Below are 22,402 nucleotides of genomic sequence, written 5' to 3'. Positions count from 1 at the left end.
AATAGAGAATAGTGCTTCATTTACTGTTGGAGACTTCAATTTCTGATTATCTCTTAAGATAATTTATTGTCCTGAGATCTAATTTTACTTAGTTACCTGATATATTCTGTATTCAAAATTTTCTTTGATAGTTTGGCATTTTTAAATTTTACTTATAATTAAATGCCCAAATGATGTTCTTTAACCATAATATAACTTTGAAATAAGAGTTAAAAGTTAAACCCTTGACATTTAGTATAGTTAACATTAAATCTAAATGGTAAACAAAAAAAAATTAAAAGGTTGGAAAATATTTTATGATGCCACAAAATCTGAAAAACTTTCTTTTGATTAATGACAAGATATGAATTGAGAAACTTTACAACTCATATAAGAGTTGAATTGTTCATTGTACCATTTAAAATCTGGATTTGGGAAAAAAAATTACCAGATTCCTCCTTCGTTTTTTTATCCTCCTCCTGGGCTCCATTCTTCCCTCCCTTCCCCTGCCATGAAAAAATATATATATAAACATATATCTGTATGTATGTATATATTTGTTAAATCAGTGGAATGCTTGTTTGGAGACATTTAAGTAGAGGTTCTTCACATTTTCTGTTCCACAGACCCCTTTGGCAGAATGGTGAAGGTTGTGAACCTCTTCTTATAATACTTTTAGATGCCTAAAATAAAATATGTAAAATTGTGGGGAAAACCAATTGTGTTGAAATTTAATTATCAAAATATTCTTTTAAAATGTCAGACCCCTGACTATGAGATAATATAAAATGAAAATCTTCCTTTCTATAGTCTCCCATTAAGATAAGATGCCCTTTGAAAAAGAATAAGGCAGCTGTAGGAAGAAAACAATTACAAATATGAAATCTTGAATTCTTTTCCAATGAACAGGGAATACATGCCAACTTTGGAAGAATTTTTTGAAGAAGCCATTGAGCAGGCAGATCCAGAGAATATGGTTGAAAATGAATATAAGTAAGTAATGTTTCTCATAATATACTTTTAAATTTCCTTCCATCTTTAGAAAAGGCTTAGATCTCAAAAAGAAAAAAACTTTCATGTAAATCATTAGAATAATGTTATCTTGGGTGTCAGCCTTGTTTCATGTTCTTAATAAGATGAGTTGTTTGCAGTTGTTATAGGCAGGGTAGAACTAGTTCTGACAAAATACTACAAAATAATCTTTTTTTCTAGGTACAATTAGAAATTTTGAAAATGCCTAAGTGAGAGTAGCTTATACTCGGGTAAATTGGGCACCAGTTTATGAGTTATGAATTATGTTCCTCCAAATCTTGATCATTCAGCTTCTAATATTTAAGACTTTTGGCCACTCCCAAATATATCTACATCTGCTAATTTTGCTCTCTCAAATTTTAGTATGAAACCTCCCAAGTGCTATCACTTCTACCCAGTAATCATTCTGCTGTTTTCTTAGATTCCCCTTCTCATTTTCCAGACTGTATCTTCTCAAGCTGCCAACTATATCCAACAATTCTATATCGAGAGCAGCTGCCTAAAATTTCTGAATTCATAAAAACCAAATCCCTACAATTACCAAGTCTTAAAACTTAACAGCAGCAGCATTATTCACTCTTTCATCCAATCTCAGAGTTAAAAGGTACACAGCTCCAACTCAAGCCATACTTGAGACTCTTCTGCAATGTCCCCAACAAATAACAAGATTTTGTGTGAAGATGCTCAAGTGAGGGGAACACACCACCCCATGAGGCAAACTTTGGATTGCTGTAGTGATCAATGTTTTTCCTAAAATTAGGCCTAAATCAGCTTTATTGCAATCTTTTGCTTCTAGTTTTGTCCTCTGGGACATAAACATAACAAATTTACTCCCCATTCCACATAGCCACCTTTTAGATGCTTGAAAATAGTCATCATATTCTTCCCTTTCCCCTAACCCTTTCTTCTTCTCTTCTCCAGGCTTAATAACCCCAGTATCTTCCTTCCATTGAACTTTCTATGCTATGATTTCCATTCCCCTTCACAATTAGATGCTCTTTAGTTTGTCAGTATCCATCCTTTAATGTGTTATCCAGAGCTGAGTGTAAAAACCAGGGCAGGTAAAAGGAAAATTACAGACTTTGATTCAGAATTCAACTTCAAAAGTATAAAATGTGTGCACAATGACTATAGAACAAGAAGTCTGTGGAAAAAAAAGATTGGAGAAATGTTTGTGAATTGCAAGGTCAGCATGGGTCAGTGTTGTAATAAGGCAGTCAGAAGAACTAGTGTTAAGCTACATTAAGAGAGGAAGAACATCTAGGACAGAGGATTGACAGTTGTCCTCATCAGACCACATCTGGAATATCCTATTCAGTTCAGGACACCATAATTCATAATTTGAGAAGCTGGAAAGCATGCAGAGGACAATAAAGGACTTCAAGACCATTCATGACCATTTGTAGGAACTAGGGCAAATAATGGCCCAAGAACTTGATTGTTTTATAGCCTACATGCTGAGAATGGTTTTTACATTTTTAAAGTTAGCATCAATGTAACTACTTAAAAATGTGAAAATTCTCACCTCACAGACCATCTAAAACCAGGTGGTGGACCAAATTCGGCCCTCTAACCTGTACTTGATGAGAAGGGGAAGGAATAGGATGGAGAATAATACGGCTCTTCAAGTATTTGAAGAGCTGTCAGATGAAGCAGGATTATCCTTTTGTGGTTGGAGTGATGTTAGAAGAAGGAGGGGGGTAGGGGTGGGAAGAGTTGTAAAACTCAGAACAATGGATAAAAAGTTAGATCAATTCAGATTTGATTTAGAAGTGTTTCTAACAATTTTTTTCTTATTCCAACCTGTGATTTTGTTGGTATAGGGAAATCTCAGTGAGGAAATTGTTATCTCTGTCAGTATACATCTGTAACTATTCTGCAACTTATTATTCTGTGTCATCTATCATCTCTTCAATCCATTTTTTAGATAACTGTCAAAGAAATATATATCTGACCATGTCACTTTCCTAATGCAATAAACTCCAAAAGCTCCCTATTGCATCTCACATCAAACATAAGCTTTCTCTAATTTTTAAAGCCTTACACCACCTGGCCCAACCCATTTTTCCATTCCTATTATAATAAAATTACTTCTTTCCCTCTCACTCCATAATCCAGCCAAACTGTCCTTGTTTTGTTATTAATAACAAGCTTTACAAATGTGTTTCATTTATTCTCCATTTGCAAATGTTACTATTCCCATTTTTCAGATGAGAAAAACTAAGACAAAGGGAGGTTAAAAGACTTACCAGGGTCATGCAGCTAGTATCTGAGGTCGCATTTGGACTCGGGTCTCCTGACTTAAGGCCCAGCACTCTATCCACTACACTATCCATCTTGAGGCTTTTGTACTCATTGGTTGCTCCTGAAACACTCATCTCTCCTTTACGTGTTAATATTATTAAGCACTAAATGTTAATAAGATAAATGTAGAATTGATCAAATGAGCAATTAAAACAATTTATTTCCAGTAAGATGCTCATTGAGTATAAGTAAACAGAAACTTATAGCTGATGGCATTTTAGAATGCTCTATTATATTCATCCCAATTTATAAGGACAAGAGAAATCTATAGCTTTTAGAATCTACAGTTAGAGATACACTATATTTTCTAGAAAACATTCAAGTAAATTATTTTTATTTCACTTAATCCCGATTTTAATTGAATACTTATGTGCTTCTGCAACCCTATAATTTAAAACATTTAGAACATAACTAATTGAGTTGCCACATAAATGTTAGACTTTTTGTTTTTTTATGGACTCTGGATGACTACTTCTTTTTCTGCTGCTACATCTTACCAAATTTCAGGAGCACTGTTGTATATAACACTGAAATACATGTTTTTATTAAGGAATAGGCATATTTTGATGGATTTTGAGAGTAGAATAAAATTTATGCTTTACTACTTATGATTTTTGGTTGATTTTGCCCTGGTTTAACTGTAAAAATGAAGTTGGTAATGAGGAAAGGCAACAATATAAAATATTATGTTACGACGATCAGCTTTGTACATACTAACAGTTAAGTAGTACTGCTTAAATTAGTAGGATTCAAAATTCAGTTTCAGATATGAATTTCTCAAAGTTGACATGGTTCACTTCTGCAGGTAGTTAAAATTACTACATTTGTAATAAAAATACTACCCTGTATAAAAATACAAATGCAGTATAGCTGTGGCTTACATACATTATATACATTATGCATACTTGCATGCTAGGCACTGTGCTAATCACTGAAAGATTAAAAAAAAAAAAAGACAGTTCCTGCCTTCAAAGTGCTTACAGTCTAATGGAGGAGACAACATAGAAATAAATACATAAATGATGGGCTTTACATAATCAGCGTAGGGAAGCTAGCACTGGAATTAACAGCGTTTGGGGGGGACTTTCAGTAAAAGACAAATTTATTTGGGACTTAATGGAAGCCAAGGAAGTTACTAGTCTGAGTGGAGGAGGAAGAGCATTTTAGGTCTGGGAGACAGAGGGAATGGCCTGAGCAAGAGATGGAATATATTATTCCTGGAATAGCAAGGAGGCCAGTGTTATGGGTCTAAAAGTATGTCGGGAAGTAAGAAAGTAAAAAAAAAAAAGGGGGGGGGGGGCTAGGTTAAGAAAGGCTTTGAATGCCAAACAATTTGTATAGGGTTATGGAAACAATAGAAAGTTACTGAAGTTTATTGAGTGGGGAAATGGTTGACATATAGTCAGACCTATTCAGAGGATGGATTGGAGTGCAGGCAGACCCACCAGCAAGCTGTTGCAATACTGAAGACTTGATGAGGGCCTGCACTAGATGAATAGAAGTGTTAAAGCACAGGAGGTATCATATTTGAGAAATGTTGCAAAGGCAAAGTCATCAGGCCTTGGCTACAGATTGAAGGGGGGGTGGAAGGGGTGAGAGAATGATTAGATTATGAGCCTGAGGAACAGAGAGGATGGTGTTGCCTTCTTTAGTAATAAGAAAGGTAGGAATAGAAGAGAGACATTTAGTGAACATCCAATTCAAGACAGCTTTAGGAGAGCTTTAGGGAGACTCCAGCTAGGAACTGAGGTGGTTGTAAAAGCACCTAAGTATTCGATTAAAACTATGACTAAGTAAAATGAAAATAATGTAGTTGAATGTGTTCTAGAAAATATAGTCCATCTCCAACTGTAGATTCTAATGTCTTTGGATTTCTTTTGTCCTTACAAATTGGGATAAATATAACAGACTATAGACGTGTGTTTCTAGATTAGATAGCAGTGCTTTAACTCAGCCATTAGAATCATTAATGAAGATAGGAGTGTTGATGTGCTTTAGCATTTTAACTACAAATGATAAAAATAGCATTCGTTTTGTATTTTATAGGGCTGTGAATAACTCCAATTATGGATGGAGAGCTCTGAGGCTGTTAGCACGTCGTAGTCCACACTTCTTCCAACCAACCAACCAGCAGTTTAAAAGTTTGCCAGAATATCTAGAAAATATGGTTATAAAACTAGCCAAGGAGTTGCCAGTAAGTATTTTTGTTAAATTTGTATCTGTAGTACTTTTTACTTTATTTGCTTGAAGGATCTGTAACTTCATCCATGTGGGTTACTCCAGCATCATAAGATGTGAATGTTTATCCTCTACATTTATTTCTGTCTCCGGGAGCAAAACAGTTGCACCATTTAATTGCAAAGCCCCCAAAATTACTTTTTAAGATTCTAGCTGCCGACTAAGCTATATGCCATTTATATTTCTTGAAAATGTTATAGCGTGACCTTAAAGTCTAGTAAAAATCATTTAGCCACTTTTCAAAGTAGTCTAGTTGTTTTGCTCTTAATTGTTCTCCATTTCCATTTTCTACCCTCTGGTTGGAAGTTCTGTCCTCGGTACTAAGTACAATTCTTCCACAACTGCCCTTCAAATACTTCAGGACAGCTTTTGTATTTTTTTGTTTATTCATCCCCATTCCAGTTAATGCTTCACTCTTAGTAGGATAGAAGTTCAGTAAATATCTTTTTTAATCCTTTCTCAAGTTATTTTCAAGATATTCACATACCATTTAGGATTGAGAACTAACAATGCTCCATATATGGTCTGATGAAGGTAGAATACAAAATTCGGTGGGATTTTCAGACATCTGCCAGTTCTTTGAGTACTGTTTGAGTTACACTTCATCCAGATCTAATAACTTGAACTGATTGTGGGTAGTTTGATATGCCACCCACTTAAGTGTACCTCCTGCTAACCATTTTTATTCAGTTTTTCTCAGTTCAAAGGTCATTCTTGGAAGAAGAAAAATTCAAGTGTAACTACTCTTATTTTACTGAGGTACATTATTACTAGGGAGTCAAGATCATGCATTCTAATCTTCTAACAACTGTATTCACTGCTTCCAAATTTCTGTACATTTCATTTAAAAGAAAGTTTAAAAGGATTGCTTTTTTAAATTTTAGCCTCCTTCTGAAGAAATAAAAACAGGTGAAGATGAAGATGAGGAAGATAATGATGCTTTATTGAAGGAAAATAATGAGAGTAAGTGTTGCTTACTAACTTGTGGCTTTTTAGTCAGTCAGTTTTACTCCAATATATGCTCAATTCTTCTAGTGAAATTATGAATACTTTGAAGCTTGAGAAGTTTTATTCATAGAAAAACTTGTGATGCAATAAATTGTTAGGTTTTATGTTTATAAAAAATAATGGCTAAAAAAATTATACAGTAAAAAATAGAAATTATTTCCAAGGAAATGAAAGCCTGTTTTTTATTCAGGATCAAGATAAAATTTAATTTAATTTTCATAAGAACTCAATTTGGATTAAAAGCTTGAATTTTCAGAGAATGTCATATCTGTAATTAGAAATCTAAAAACTTTAGTTTTGTGTGCTTGGCAGGCTAAAAATGAATGGTGGTGTGTCTACTGCTATTTTTCAGTCACATTAGCATCACCATTATTTTGAGCAGAGAGAAAGAATATGGTGTAACTTTCCCTGTTTGTCTTTTCTAGGTCCTGATGTTCGGCTTGACAAACCTGTAACAGGAGACCAAATAGATCTGTATGCCAACAAGCTGGGAGAACAATGGAAAATACTGGCTCCATACTTAGAAATGAAAGACTCTGATATAAGACAGATTGAGTCTGACAGTGAGGATGTGAAGATGAGAGCTAAGCAGTTGCTAGTTGCATGGCAGGATCAAGAGGGAATACATGCAACACCTGAGAATCTCATAAATGCATTAAATAAATCTGGATTAAGCGACCTTGCAGAAAGTCTAACTAATGACACTGAAACAAGTAGTTAACTTATTTCTTATTATATTTTTTTAATTAAAACTGTGATAAGATTTTGTTACCAAGCAGCATTTGATAAGAGATTCACTTGTTTTGGTAAACAATAAACATTTTTTATAACATTTGTGTATGTTGGTTAGTGCTTTAATGACAGTAAAACAATGTCCAATATGAGGAAAACCAATTTCAGATATCTATTGGTCAAGAGGAGAATATGATCTCCTATTGCAGGGAATACAGTGTATAATATTAAGTTGAATGAATAAACAAACATGTAAGAAAGACTACATTTTCATTGGTAAAATACAAAATCTCAAACTAATAGGCAATGTTAAGAGATTCTTAATTTTTAAGAATCTAAATTTGTTAAATTTTATTTTAATATATGTACCATTCTAGGATTCCCATAATAAATACTATTTGACAACATTTATACCATATCTGGGCTCCTATGCAGTACAGGTTATAGTGATCATCTTCACTGGAAAATGCTATTTGAGTTATTCTGTAAACATTTAAATTGATTTAAGGATCAATTTAATTCTTAAATTAACTGGCTCTTTCAACATGGTTTCCAAAACAGTACACAACAGTACACATGAAGACAAGTAACATTTGAATGCCTTGTTTCATATAAAGACCTTTCTGGTAATGCTTCCAATTCCTCCTCTGCTACTGTGACCTTGATAGCCAAGTCACTCAAGTTCTCTTTTCATCTGCAAAAAGAGGGCACTAGACAAGATGATTTCCTAAATCCTGCTTTTTACTTAAGCAGCATAATTTGGTTATATTTAATATGTACTGAGGTAAGTTGATTTTTAATCCTCCATCAAGCTCTAGCACAGTAGTAGTCATCATATGAACTTAAAAGTTAAACACAAAGTGAAAAAGTACCTATTTGTACACTGCTGAACTATACTGATCTCCTGAACAAAGATGAACGTCAAATGAAACACAATGCTAATGGCTAACGTTAACAAATTTCATGTAAAGTTGTATTAGTAAATTCTGATTTGAACAAGTATCACCTTAATACCTTACATAACCTTTATCAAGTAAAAAGTAGTCTCCTAAAGTGTAAAACCTATCTATAATATCCTTGTCCTAACTTTAACATGCTTTCTGTTCTGATAGTATTTCTATTTGAAAAGCAGAATTCCTGTTTTATCAACCACACACACAAAGTTGTTCTCACAATCAAATCTCACCACTAAGACTACAAATCTGAAAAGTAAAAACACTATCTCTGAAGGCATGCAAATAAATTTAACTTTCCTTCACTGTAAAGCATTTTCTGACCTTTCATTTTTGGGAAAATAATATCCTTGTGTAGAATAAGGCTGGTTCCAGGATTTTTTGTAGTAATGGGAGACAAAATGAGGAATTTTATTCTTGTACTCATAACTGATTGAAGAAAGGATGCTATGCTTTCTCTGCAGATTACTATTACAAAGTGCTCCCTGGCTGCAGCTGAGAATGCAAGTTGTTGGCCTGGACAAATACAAAGTCCTCAGAACTGCAACTAACTAAATCCCTTACTACCCATTTAATCAACTAAGGATGAATAACTAACTTCCAGTTGGGGCTAGAGCAGTGTCCTAATATATTTGTGAATCTGTCTTGGGGAAATACTTTTGAGGGGAAAGTAGCTTAAATGTGAACAGCGTATCTTTTATCAAGAGACTAATCAAGACTAAAAGAAATGGAAATATAAAATTTTATACACACACACACACATATATATATATGGAATTAGTTTCATTGGTTAAAAACATTTTTAAGTGAAGGACTGGCTGGGCTAATTCAAATTTACTGAAATGGAAGATAAAATCAATGTATAAGGTACATCATTGCCAGGACAAATTTAAGATACATATTTATGGCTTTTTTAGCTTAATCAAGAAAACTCACATCTTCAGTTACTTGTAGTCGGTTTCTGTGGAAATACTCCTAATTTATTTTTTCTTTTTAAACTGATTCCAATCAGAGTGTGGATGGGGCAATAGTCAAATGTTCTGAAAAGTGATGAATCACTAAAACACCTTTTTCTCTTTAGAGAAAAAACAATTTTCAAAAAATTTAAATAAAAATCTATATAACCACATTACAGAGACAGAGAAAACTATAATCATAGAGGTACTGTTATTGATCACAATTTATTTTGAAGTCATGAAATGCCAGCAACAGAACAGACTGAGTCAGCAGGTCAGGCTGGACAAATACTTGATTGTAGCCATGTTTCCATGGGCTATGGGCAGCAGCACTGAGTTACACAACAAGGGCAACATTCTCCCTTCCACCTTCTGGCAAAACTTTGTTAGATAAGGCAAAAGGATGGGCAGCTATTGAATGGTGGTCTGAACCATGCAAGAATAACAACAAATGATGGAATAATAGGTGTGCAATAAATATCTGATTGCTGAATCTTGGACTGGAAAAGGCAGAAAGAGAAATTAAAAACTAGGACAAGGTAGTGGTTGAAAGGCATTTCCATTTAGAATTTTTTAAAAAATTACACAAGAAATAAGCCTTTAAAAAAAAAAAAGTCTTCCTGTTTGCTACTTTGATACAGGGGCAGCAGAGTCCAAAGATAAACTCTCTTTTCTGTGTATCCTGTTTTTAGTTTTGTTAATACATGGAACAAATTTCAAGTCTGATTTCACCCTCTTGGCTCCACATGAGGGGAAACCATGTAGAACCACCTAAAATTTCTTCTAAAGCTCTGGGGTTTAGAAATGATCAACGAACAACATTTATTCCACACCTAGTCAGAGATAGCTAAGATGAAGATTATTGTGAAGTTTCTTCTTCAATTACTTCAACTCTGCGAGGCCCATATAATAGAACATAAGCTATGTGCCAATCTCCACCACCAGATAACCGCAAGATATCTTCTGGTGTAACAATGCTGACCTTATCATCATCAAACTTAATCCATTCATCTAAATAACAAGAGAGAGAGGAAAGGTAAAATTATTACTATGCAATTCCTTTCAATGAATAAGGCATTGAAAATAGATAATAGACTCTAACAAAAAAAAAAAAAATACATATATATATATATATATATATATATATTACCTTGTTTCCTTTTCACCCATGATACATAATGGCCTGACGAACTAGACCTTCCCTGATGTGTTAGCACTGCTTGTAAATCATAATAACCACAGTTATTAGAGCCAATATCTAAAAAAAAAAAAAAAAAAAAGTACATTCACATAGATGAAAAAATTAATATATATATGGAGCAAGGAGGCATCGTAAATAGCATTGGGCCTAAAATCAGGAAGATGTAAATTAAAATTCAGTTGCAGAAATTAGCTATGTGAGCCTTGGCAAGTCACTCAAGTTTCCTTGTCTATAAATACCATCTTGTCTCCCAGTCCCTGTGAGAATCAAATGGGATAATTCTAAGCATTACAGCACAGAGCCTGGCATGTAACAAATACTATATGTTAGCTATTATAACCATCATGATCATAAGTATTTTAGTGCAAAACAATAGAGACATGGGCACATAATTATAAATTATAGACCAGTAATCTTAATCTCAAATAGAAACAGGTGCCATTAAACTATAGTTAAGGATACACATCTGACCACATCTATTTTTTATTAATATATTTTGTTAAATTAATTTTAATTTATTCCCCATTAATCTTAATTAATTCTCAATTAATATTAATCTGGTTCAGATCATACTTGGGAGTGTTATAATCCACATGTAACCCACAGTCCACATTCGACATCACCAAGATGGAAGAGGGCATCATATTAATCAAGGGAGTCATGGAAGAAAGAAGTCTTTTAAGAAAGAAGTCTTAAACTGAAAGACAGGAACTGGACAATAAAATTTCAAACAATGTCTGCTAAAGGAACTACAATGTACAAGCACTATGCCAGAAACTGGGGAAAGATACAAAGTTCAAGAAGGAATGAGAGCTTCCTTCATTGAGTTCAAAGTGTGGTGGGGAAATAACATATACAGGTAACTATAAATACTAATAGCAGCTAATAGGTATATAACACTTGGTATATAACAGTTTTGCAAAACATTTTGCACATTATCTCATCTGATACTCAGAATAACTTTGTGAAGTATGTGCCAATATTCACATTTTGCAGATGAGAAAACTAAAGTTGAGAGAGGTCAAGAATCTTGCCTAGGATCATACAACTAGGAAGTGTTTGAGACATTATATGAACTCAGTATTCTTAAACCTAAGTCCCTGGGCTCTAGTCACTGCAATACTTAATGCCTACTATATCACTATTACAAACTAACATAGAAGTGCATTTATTTGAAAGGCACAAAAGTGCTGAAGATGTAAAAGTTCAGATAAGGAGATATGCCCTTCTCTTGATTTGTTAATATCAACAAAGGTAGAAAATAAATATGAAATATGACACGGGGGAAAGAAAGAAGACTTGCTTAACTGCAAAGCAGAATCCAAGTTGGGAAGTAGTAAGTAAAAATAAATTAGTCTAGACTAAACAAGTCTAGATAGCTGACATCCACAAGAATTTTTGTGTGGCAATAATAAATTTACAGAAACAATCAGGAAAAAAGTTTCTTACCATCAGGAAAAGAAAATGGCTCATATTTAACTTCTTTCTGTGCACCACCACTTTTGCTAAACTGTAAAGAAAAAGATATTACTATAATTCTGAATCATGAATTATCAATTAATATTCTCAAATAACAGTATAAGTCTACAGTCTCTATGTTTTAAAAACAAAATATAACAAATAGTCTAAAATGGAAGAATACTGTTATGTAGCAATAAACCACCTAGGTGAGTGGGAAACCAAAGTTTAATGGATACCATTAGTATTTCTAGAAGATGGAAGTTTTTTTTTTTTAAACAGTATTAATAAAGATATCATAACTGTCCTGTCTCAAACTAAAGTCTATGAAAACCTAAGTTCTCCTTTTAGCAGTAAAATTGGGTTTTTTAAATAATGGAAACAGACATATCAGATGTACCTAAACTACTTCTCTTATACCTTTCATCCAAGAACTCAAAGCACTTAAAATGTTATTTCATAGCAATGGCCACTTGTTGGAAGGAAGAAACCCAAATTTACTGTATTTATACTGGAAGAGTCACAGTATATTTACTTGTAGGCAAGTGGGATTGGGGGTGTGGAACATGCTCCAAAACTCCAAGTTAATCAATAACTGATAGAAACACAAAACAAAATCCCTGATAGCCAAATCAAATTTGAAGGCTGTTTTTAATTTTCTTCATAATTTTTAAGACACTGAAGGAAATATCTATGGAATGGTCTTTTATATCACAAGAAAGCAAAGTTCTTCTCTGCACAATCTGCTTTAGTTCAGTTGATATATGATACTACCTTTAAAAGACTTGGGTTTAAGTATATATTTTCATGAAACAAAAACTGCAAGAACAAAATACAGACATAGTTACAACATATAGAAATATCTATATACATATAGACATACCAAGGGAAAAAAAGCCACTTTGTAATCAGTAAGTCTTACAGAATTATGATTTTAGAGTTACAGCATTCCTACAGTGGCTTTGAACTGACTTTCTATGCCTTCATTTTTAATCTATAAAATGGGGATGATCCTATACTGTATAAGGAAAAACAACATAACATACCTATTTTACAGGCATGTTGAAAGGGCTAAGTGAGTTTCTGTGAAGTGCTTTGAGAACCTCAGAAGAAAGGAGACATAAATTATAAACTGCAAATGGTATGGGAATAAAAAAAAACATGAAGCATATTGTACTTGTAAGGAATGGAATACACCTCATGACCAAAGATCATATTCATACTTCTTATCTCTTATTTTAAGAATGTAAAATAAACCTTAAAGAACTATAACATTAGATATATTTGCCAATGTGGGCTGCTGTGAGAATTTTTGATTTGTAAGTTAAGGTTAGTTTCTACCTAAGGTCACTTAAAAATAACCACTGAATTTTAAATATTAAACTAATATTGAAAAATTATCAGAATAAACTTACTGTCTTTGGCTGTTGATTTACTTTTTTGTCTTCTAGATCCTTGAATTTTGACCGAAAGGATACCATTTTTTCTTGAAGTTCTGGTGTACATAGTTCATATACATCCAACATAAGAGGAAATTTTACGTCCTATACATAAAAACAGAAAAGGGGAAAGGACAGAGTAGATGTAAAAACTGTTGGAGGAAAAAATAATAGAAATATCCTTCAAAAGATTAAAGGGGAAGAAGGGTAAAAGTTTTAATAACATGACCTCGCTTTTATCCAATTTTTTCAAATTGAAACTTTTGAGAGTAAACAAAATATAAACCTAATATACAAGAACAAGTAATTGGGAAAATAATTCTTTTTTGCTTTAGAATTTTACTTTCTTGGGGGTTATTAGTCAAAGCAATATTTAGGTTCTGTTCTATTTAAATAAGTAATTTTCTTCATTTTCCATTTATATCTTCAATATAAACTAAGATGACAAGTAATAGAATCAGTATTCTAAATTGGTGATGAGCCTCTCGAATACAGTGAACTGGGTCTTAGACTAGAAACACACAAATGTATTTGAAGGTTTTCTAGCTAAATAGGACCTACAAAAATCAAAGCTCAACAGGCATTAGCATCAAAGATTCCCAAAATGAGAGGTAGATGAATGACTAGAGAAGAAGACAGACTGGTAGACTATGTCTATGTATGGTATGTATATTACATACCCAAATTCACACATACCTTCCTCTCCTTCATTTTATTCCTTTCAGTTTAACTCTTTACATCTACAAAGTGGTTACAACTCTTAGTTAATTGTTCCCTGTGTATTCTGAAGACAAAAAACAAACTGCTTCCACAGGGAAAGGGTCTTTAGTGGAAGATTCTTTATCCTCTTGCTCCCCCAACTATTAAGTCAATCTTGGCATTACAGGAATATAATTTATTATTAGCTAACCTTAAGAACTTTGGCATTCACAGATTCCTTCTCTTTGTAAAAAAATCGAACCATCTGAATAGTAAGGTAAGCAGGCAGTCGGCTAATCTTGGACTAAAGAAAAAGGAAAAATGGCATTATATCTCAGGAGACTGTATTAATCATTCACTTTTTAAAAGAAAAATTATTTATTCCTTAATGGTAAGATTTACCCAAACATAGTACTACTTACTCTGGAAAACTTATCAACATTACAAAAAGTTGTAAAGTTAAACCCACTATACTCACAGATTTTATGTACAAAGCATTTCGTTGCAATGTTGGAGACTGTTTGGTAATTTCTTCCTGAAGTCTCTATAAAAGAACATAATTGAAAATATATTCTAAAGAATAAGTATGACTGTTTTTCTGACAATTTTTTTTCTTTCTCAATAGTATTTTTTCAATTACATTCATTTTTTTAAATAAAGCTTTTTATTTTCATTCAACAACACTGACCCTTGCATAGTCTTGTGTCTCAGATTTTCTCCTCCTTCACCCTACCCCCTCCATTAGATGGCAAGCGATCTAGCATAGGTTAAATATGTTAAAATACATGTTAAATCCAATATGTATAAATGTATTTATTCAATTCTCTTGCTGCACAAGAAAAATCAGATAAAAAAATAAAGTAAATGAGTAAGAAAACAAAATGCACGCAAACAACAAAAAGAGTGAGAATGTCTTGTGTGATACACATTCAGTTCCCACAGTCCTCTCTTTGGATGTAGATGGCTTTCTTCATCAGGAGATCACTGAAACTGGCCTCAATCATCTCACTGTTGAAAAGAGCAACATCCATCAGAATTGATCATCATATAATACTGATTTTGCCATGTACAATGATCTCCTGGTTCTGCTCATTTCACTTAGCATCAGTTCATGAATTACATTCATTTTATAGATGGAGTTTTTTTCTTCAAGAAAAAAAACTCACTAATGTATTGTGTATGTCTGTGTGTGTGTGTGTGTGTGTCTGTCTCTGTGTGTGTATGTCTGTGTCCTACTGCAAGAAAATATTACATCAAAGGTCAAACTTACAAAACAAATTAGAAGATTATTATCCATGATACAATGCAATTGCTTTAAAGGAAGTACCTAAAATATTAACTGGTTACTGGCTACTTTATAGACACTAAAAGGTAGAAAAATCATTGACAAAATGACAAAATCTCAAATTGGAGATAGCAATTCTGTAATTATGATACCAATGAGTGATTATATTCATCAAATTAGAAGTTTATCAACTCAGCTGTGATGGACATGGATCTTTTCAACAATGAGGTCATTCAAGGCAATTCCAATAGACTTGTGATAGCATTCAGGGTGAGAACTATGGAGAAGGAATATGGAGGAAAGCATAGTATTTTCACCTTTTGTTGTTTGCTTGCTTGTTTGTTTTTTCATACTTTTTTCCCTTTTTATTCTATTTTTTTTAATTGAATATGGAAATACATTTAAAAAAATTTCACATGTTTAACATATATTAGATTGCTTGTTGTCTAGATAGGGGAGGAGAGGGAGCAAAAAAAATTTGGAACACATGGGTTTGTAAAAGTAAATATTGAAAATTATCTTTGCATATATTTGGAAAAAATATTTTTTAAAATATATCATCCAACTTATCATCCAAATTGCAATGTAGATTATCATTCTTGTACTCCATTTGTCATCACTAATCTACCATATGCTAAATGTATCAAGCAGACTTGTTTTCCCTAACATATTACAAAATTAAAAAGGAAATAGCAAAATCACTCTGAAATCAGTCCCCATTTTAACACATTTTTTTTGACTGTTCTCTCCAATTAATGCTTTATATTTAACTTCTCACTACCTGTTTTTAAGTATTTAAAATATGATCTTTTTTGGTTTGTTTTTTGTTTTTGAAAAATTTATAAGTTGCTACAACCCTGTTTGGCCACTTAAAAGTGGTGTGGCCTTTAGCCTTCAAGTCTTCAGTGAAGGAACTAGAATAGAGATGCTCACTAAGATTCTTTTAAATCTAAAGTTCTATGCTACAGACCTTTGTTCATACAGAACATAAGGATGTTTACTGAAGACAGGAACAGAAATAACTAACAGAAAGAGTGAATAAAATGGGCAATCTCAGAAGCATGGAGGACCATTCTTCTCTCTTCAAAGAACAGAATTTTATCTTAATCCAAGAAATCTTCCAAATAACAAGAGCTATGCAAAAAAAGGAAAAAGCTACCATTTGATATATTTGGTTGTACCAAGAACAAAATTTGTTAAAGCAGAAGCTGGTTATTCAAATGTCAAGAATATGATTAGAAGGAATTTTTTTAATAAATAAAAAGTTGAACTCCCTACAGAGGCATTTAGGTATCATTTCAACCTGTGATATATGCCTTATAACTAATGCCTATTTTACAGTATTTACATCAAAATTTTCCTAAGCCCAAATATGCGAAATGTTTTGTCTACATGATTAAGAAATGTGGTGGAACCTGCCCAGTCACTGCTAAAAATCTTTCTTACCAATTTAAGTCCTGTAAACAGATACTTGACTTCTTGATTGATAAAACAGCTGAGCTGGAGCTGGTTTTCTTTCCCTTTAGTGGCTTCCTCTTCTTCAGCCTCTGTACATTTCATTCTTTATGGAATGAGTTAAGGCACATGCCACTGGTTACTTGCTGAATTAAGTTGTTAGATCATCAAATAATAAAAATAATTGGCATTAATGTGCCTTTTCGGTTTACAAAGCACCTTTTAAACACTATTTCCTTCAATTATCACAACTATCCTTGGAGGTGGAATCTTCTCTCCAAGTGAGGACACTGGAGCCCAGAAGGGTTAAGTGAGTAACCTGAAACTACAGGCCAGTTAAGCACAAAGCTGAGACAAGAATCTATGTCTGACTCCAAATAAAGTTTTCCCATTCCACATGTAAAATTATTAAACTTGATATTATTAGCATTAGACAGAATATCACCATTAAAAAAAAAAATCCAACATTTTAGGTCTCACATCCAATGTTCCTTTCTTAATCTAGTTCATTCATATCTCAACTCCCTATTATCATCTTAATCATAACTCATCTCTTAAATAATAATAATATATATATTATTATATATTACATATATAATAATAACAGGAAAGAAAAAAAGCAATCTTTTAGGGTTCAAGAGAAAAATATTTTCTTATGCAATTTATAACAATGTAAGTAAAAGTTGTTAAAATGTTCATAAGCTTTAAACTGTTCCAAGGCCAGCTTTCTGCTACTCCAACTGTCAATAAAATTAAAGCACACACAACAGAATAACAAGGAACATGCACTTATCAGTTAGGCAGAGTTTGGTTTAATTGCTTTTAAATAGGAAAGTGATGGACATATCAAAACAAAATATCCATTTTTTCCCCCTACAAGTGTTGAAGAATTTTTTAAGTATTTTCCTCAATTGAAACTTTTAGTTTACTACCTACTTTGATCCAAACCATTTTATGCTCATTTTAAATGGATTTTTCACCAAGATCTTTAGGAAAATTATCTAAAGGGATAATACTGTCAATGAACTTTGTCAAAACTTCATATGCTTGAAATATTTGTCTTTTTCCAAATTCCTAACTGCCATTATTGTGATCTCTTTCAAGTAAACAAAGAAGTCAACTATAAAAAAAACTGCCTTTTTCAAACCACCCAATTTTTTTCTTCAACATATGCTCCTTCATCTGATCTATATTTATAAATCACTATCTCTGAAATCAATCGTGGCATCAACTTTCTTAAGGATACGTAGTTTCAAACTCAACACCAAAGAACTGATCGATTAAACTTTTCTTTTTAGTAGGTGCTTGGGCTGCAGATGATGATGCATTTTCTGTCTGAAAATAAAATAACCAAATAAACACACATTCTATTTTACTTTACATAAGTTAGACTAAAGTACACTTTTGTCCTATGCAACCATGTTTAATAATATTAATTCTAAATGTAATTTTTCTATAGGACATTTTAACTGCATCCAACCTACACTGTCTATGAAAAAGGACTAAAATACCAAAAGATGAGGAGAATCAATTCAACTTATCTATTCAATATAAGAAAAATATTTTGCATTTAATATTCTATTCACTTGAACAAACATGTATAAGCCAAAACTGGATGAATAGAATTGTAAAGGATGAGCTTCTAAAGATGAATATCCTTAATGTCCCCTGTATTTAAGATACAGGAGCAAAAAGTAGTTGTAAATAATTATATTACAAATTAGAATAATGTAATGAGTGCTATATCTTTGACAGTAAGCAGGAAAGGTCTCATGGAGGAAGAAGTCAGACTGACGGGCTTATAAGGATTAAAACAGGTAAAGCAGCTAATTAATAAATTGTAGTTTTAAGTAAGCAAAGGAATGTGAGAAAGGATAGAAGCATCTAATTAGCTGCAGAAGAAAGAAAACCACAGGAAGGTCAAAATTATAACTACTTAAATACCATTTTGAACTTTTATACTTAAAAAAACAGGAAGAATTTGAAGCTAGGGAATGGTGTGATTTGAGCTGTGATTTAGGTAGATTCCTGTTAAGAATAAATGTAAAAGAATGGAAATTGGAAAGACTAGAAATAGAGAGAATCCAGGAGGCTATTGTAATAATCCAGGTAAGAAGCAATTTGAAAGCCTGAATACATGGGAATAGAAAATGTGAAAAATTTTGAGAACAAGAACTAGCCACATCTGTCAGGCCACATTCTGAATGGAACTCTGAACAGGAAGTTAAAAGAATAAAGAAGTAAATGTCTATTCAAATGTAAAAATGGACAAAAAAACAATTTGTTTAAAAGACATGAGGAAAAAAAAACAAATCAGAAATCAAGTAAAATGATAATCATTTCTACAATTCAATTACCTCCATAACAGAATCACCTTCTAAAGCTTCCAGTTTTTGTTGCAACACTCGCATCATTTGTACCCAACATTCATTAGCATCCTGGAAATGGAAATACAATAAGTGGTCTTATCTTCTCATGATTTCTTTGCAAAACCTTATACACCCTCTCTAGAAAATAGTGTTTCTTTAACTTTAAAATAAATTTTATGTTTCAATCTGTGACCTTAAATAAAAAAGCCAGAGATAATTTTCTAGATCATGTCAGGTTGTCTCATATTTATGAAACATACTCAAATAGTATGAAAGTATAAAGATATTGCTCTGCTGTTTTTAATGTAATTTCAAAAATTTACTAGTTTAAAAACCACAACCACCTTATACTAATTACCTGCTGAAGATACTGTCCTTGATCACCCTTCTCTGCAAACTGTGGGAAAGCCATATGCAAAAACTGCAGCAGAATAATAGGTGGTATACTGGAGGAAGTTTTGTCCATGGAATCAAACAAATCTCTAAGGGCTTAAAAACAAAAACAAAATATTCTTAGAAATGTAGAAAACAGGAGTACACTAATTTAAAACTAAATTGCAGTCACAATCTTGCTTTCTATCTCAGTTTATATAAACACCAAACCATAACATAACTATTTAATAAACCCAAACATAAACAGTTCTCATTTTCTGCAAGTTCATATCACACAAATTTGACTCCCCTGCAGGTGAAGAGCAGAACCGCTGGAACTCAAGATTACAGCCAGGATGGCAGCAGCAATTCAAGCCAGAGATCCTCTGCTCCAGGCACTGAAGTCCCTCTACAGGGAGTACAGGGACCCAAAACACTGAAGCTAGTTTTGGCTGCGGGGGCAAAACACAGCAGAGGGACTGGGGCGCTGATGATCAGCCCAAGGGTTTGAAGGGAAGTTTCACAGAACAGTCCGTTTACAGTAAATGAGAACTATCTGTATGTGCATACACAAATATGTCTTCATACAGATATTTGTTTTAAACACATGAACATCTTTAATGTTAAAACAATTACAACTAACTCCTGAATCTAAATCCTATGCAGCAAAAATAATCACTCAATATACATTTATTAAGTCTTATGCTGGCAAACACTGGGGACATGAATATAAAACAGTCCTACCCTCAAGGAGATGTTATTTGGGTAGGAAAAATAAATTTGTCAATGAACCGTACATGTGGGATGAAAGTGAGGAACAGACATTTGACACCAAGGTTACAACCCTGGGTGACTGGGATAATGATGGTGCCCTTAACAGAAAAAAGGGTAAAAGTTAAGTTCTAACATGTAGCCAATGAGAAGGAACTCTCTAGAGTTTTCAGATCTAGGAAAATTATTCCAAGTATTATATTACTATCATGATATTTTATTCCCCAAATATAATTACACCAAAATGCCCCTTTATGTCTTGCTAAAAAGAAAAGTTTTGTAAAATAATACAGAAGCACTGGTATAGAAATTAGGCAAAATACTTTCAATTACAATAGTCTGAATGACTTTTATTTTTTTTTTTTGAATGACTTTTAAAAGTCTAAGTATCATCTATGATAGCGAGCAACTCTAATGTTTCCTCTCTTAACATAATTAGATAAATAAAATATATTTATTGAGCACTGTTTTATGGATGTCAACATGCTAGGTACAGGAAGGGCAGAAAGTATTCAAAGAAATTCCTCATCATAAGATGCTCCAGACTGACCTGCAGTGATATATTGTGCCGATGCCATTTCCCCCGAAGCTCGCAAGGCACCTGCATACCTGTGGAGACATTTAAGACAAGTGTTAAACAATAGAAACAACAGCAGTTTTTAATTTGTGCTGTCATGAAAATCAATTAATTATAATGAAAATTAATTAATAAAATTATAGCAATTTAGTTAACAAGCCACTCCACCTTCCCCTTTCCCTTTGGATCCCAGCTCATTTTTATTTCTTCTTCCTTTTTTGCTTCATTATCCTTCAATGCATTGTGTAAATAGTGGAAGAGATAGTAGATGAAAAATATAATTGTTATTTTCCTCCCCCATCTCAAGACATAAAGACACACTAAAAATCTTATGAAAACAACAATGGTTTGTTCCTTTAAAACCTAACTGTCCTTAGACTATTAGAAGTCCTACTGCTTAAAGCCAAAAATACTTGGCATTCTAGAGCTGCTTACTAGTATGCATTTCAAAATAAGTCTACAATCTTATATTTAAGTAAGTACATATGGTACAAATGCCATCCTTCCCAGTTCCTTTTAAAAATCTTCCACAGAAGATCTACCATCCTTTCATTTTGATATTGAAGTAGTAATTTGTTCTTCTCAAAAACCACACTAGTGAAGCACAAGTTCTGGCTGATCTTCGGAGCTGAAAAGTCAAGAGCACAGTACTAGCAATAGAGTGTCAGCTTTTCTAGCATGAGCTTAGCTAAGCATGGAAGGGCTCTTCACTGGACTAGTCACACTATGTAATGAGTGCTCTGATTGTGGCAAATATTCTAATAGGTGGGATGTGAATAATTACAGAGGGATGTGAAATTAGTCACATAACTATGAAAACAAAACATGTTTTAAATATGTGTGTATACATACACAGCTAGATATTGATAGACAGACAGACAGATGGACCAACCATGACCAGTAGTATCAAGGAATCATTAAAGACAAAAAAATAAAATAAAATTAAGGGAGCACTACTTTCTTTTATCTGACTATCTATAATTGAGTAATATTTAGATATAAAAACTAATAGAATTACATGGAAAATGACCTTCTGTCAATATCTGGCATATATAAATTTTTAAATGTTGGAAACTAATTAAAAAGTCAACTTTAGTCTTAAATTTTTAAGCATCAAAATGAGCAATGATATTTTATCATGAAAATGCTGACTAAAATGACAGGACAAAGCATATACTAGAATGGTTCTATATTAAATACTTGTACTTATCACCCTAATTTAAACATGCACATTAAAGAAGATTTTTTTTTCTTTATGAAATTTAAATTGCAGACATCTACTTTTTCTTGGCTTTTACACATTAAAGCCAGGACTATCAATCTTCCCCTGGAAGACATCCCTGATATATATTTCATATCAAGTTACAATTTTCTATAACTATAGCCTCTCCCATATGCATAGTTATTTTAAAGGCCAATCCTGCATACCTTTCTGCTCGATCTACTTTCTTTCTTCCTCACTACAATCTGGCCCTCTCTCTAACATCCCCAAAATATTTCATTACAGATTCAGTATAAACTATTACTATTTTATTCTTTCCTCTCTGTTCTCCTGACTAATCTTTTTAAAGGTA

The 22,402-nt window shown here is 32.8% G+C and overlaps 2 protein-coding genes across 9 annotated transcripts in view; one reads left to right on the top strand and one right to left on the bottom strand.

The window, feature by feature from the left end:
• The window catches only part of THOC1 (THO complex 1), a 51,951-nt gene extending 44,558 nt beyond the window's left edge, over positions 1 to 7,393 (top strand). For all 5 annotated transcript variants that reach the window (XM_031946554.1, XM_031946553.1, XM_003760013.4 and 2 more), the window contains 4 exons: positions 889 to 972; positions 5,362 to 5,509; positions 6,438 to 6,516; positions 6,987 to 7,393. In XM_031946554.1, coding sequence (XP_031802414.1) covers positions 889 to 972; positions 5,362 to 5,509; positions 6,438 to 6,516; positions 6,987 to 7,282 — 607 coding nt within the window. In that variant the 3' untranslated portion in view covers positions 7,283 to 7,393. The remainder of the gene's footprint in view (positions 1 to 888; positions 973 to 5,361; positions 5,510 to 6,437; positions 6,517 to 6,986) is intronic.
• Positions 7,394 to 9,402: 2,009 nt separating this feature from the next.
• The window catches only part of USP14 (ubiquitin specific peptidase 14), a 34,095-nt gene continuing 21,095 nt past the window's right edge, over positions 9,403 to 22,402 (bottom strand). For 3 of the 4 annotated variants that reach the window (XM_012541514.3, XM_031946557.1, XM_031946558.1), the window contains 11 exons: positions 20,802 to 20,860; positions 19,467 to 19,597; positions 19,097 to 19,177; positions 17,986 to 18,074; positions 16,731 to 16,845; positions 14,478 to 14,543; positions 14,211 to 14,303; positions 13,277 to 13,405; positions 11,853 to 11,913; positions 10,353 to 10,460; positions 9,403 to 10,213 (listed from right to left, as the gene is read on the bottom strand). In XM_012541514.3, the coding sequence (XP_012396968.1) occupies positions 10,062 to 10,213; positions 10,353 to 10,460; positions 11,853 to 11,913; positions 13,277 to 13,405; positions 14,211 to 14,303; positions 14,478 to 14,543; positions 16,731 to 16,845; positions 17,986 to 18,074; positions 19,097 to 19,177; positions 19,467 to 19,597; positions 20,802 to 20,860 (1,084 nt within the window). In that variant the 3' untranslated portion in view covers positions 9,403 to 10,061. Of the gene's footprint in view, positions 10,214 to 10,352; positions 10,461 to 11,852; positions 11,914 to 12,101; positions 12,965 to 13,276; positions 13,406 to 14,210; positions 14,304 to 14,477; positions 14,544 to 16,730; positions 16,846 to 17,985; positions 18,075 to 19,096; positions 19,178 to 19,466; positions 19,598 to 20,801; positions 20,861 to 22,402 lie in introns of those variants that run through there. The other variant, XM_031946559.1, reaches the window with a different exon arrangement.

This window comes from Sarcophilus harrisii, chromosome 1 (assembly GCF_902635505.1).
Source record: "Sarcophilus harrisii chromosome 1, mSarHar1.11, whole genome shotgun sequence".
Classification (NCBI taxonomy): domain Eukaryota; kingdom Metazoa; phylum Chordata; class Mammalia; order Dasyuromorphia; family Dasyuridae; genus Sarcophilus; species Sarcophilus harrisii.
Note: the sequence above shows the minus strand (reverse complement) of the source record. Positions and strands in the feature narration are given on the sequence as shown.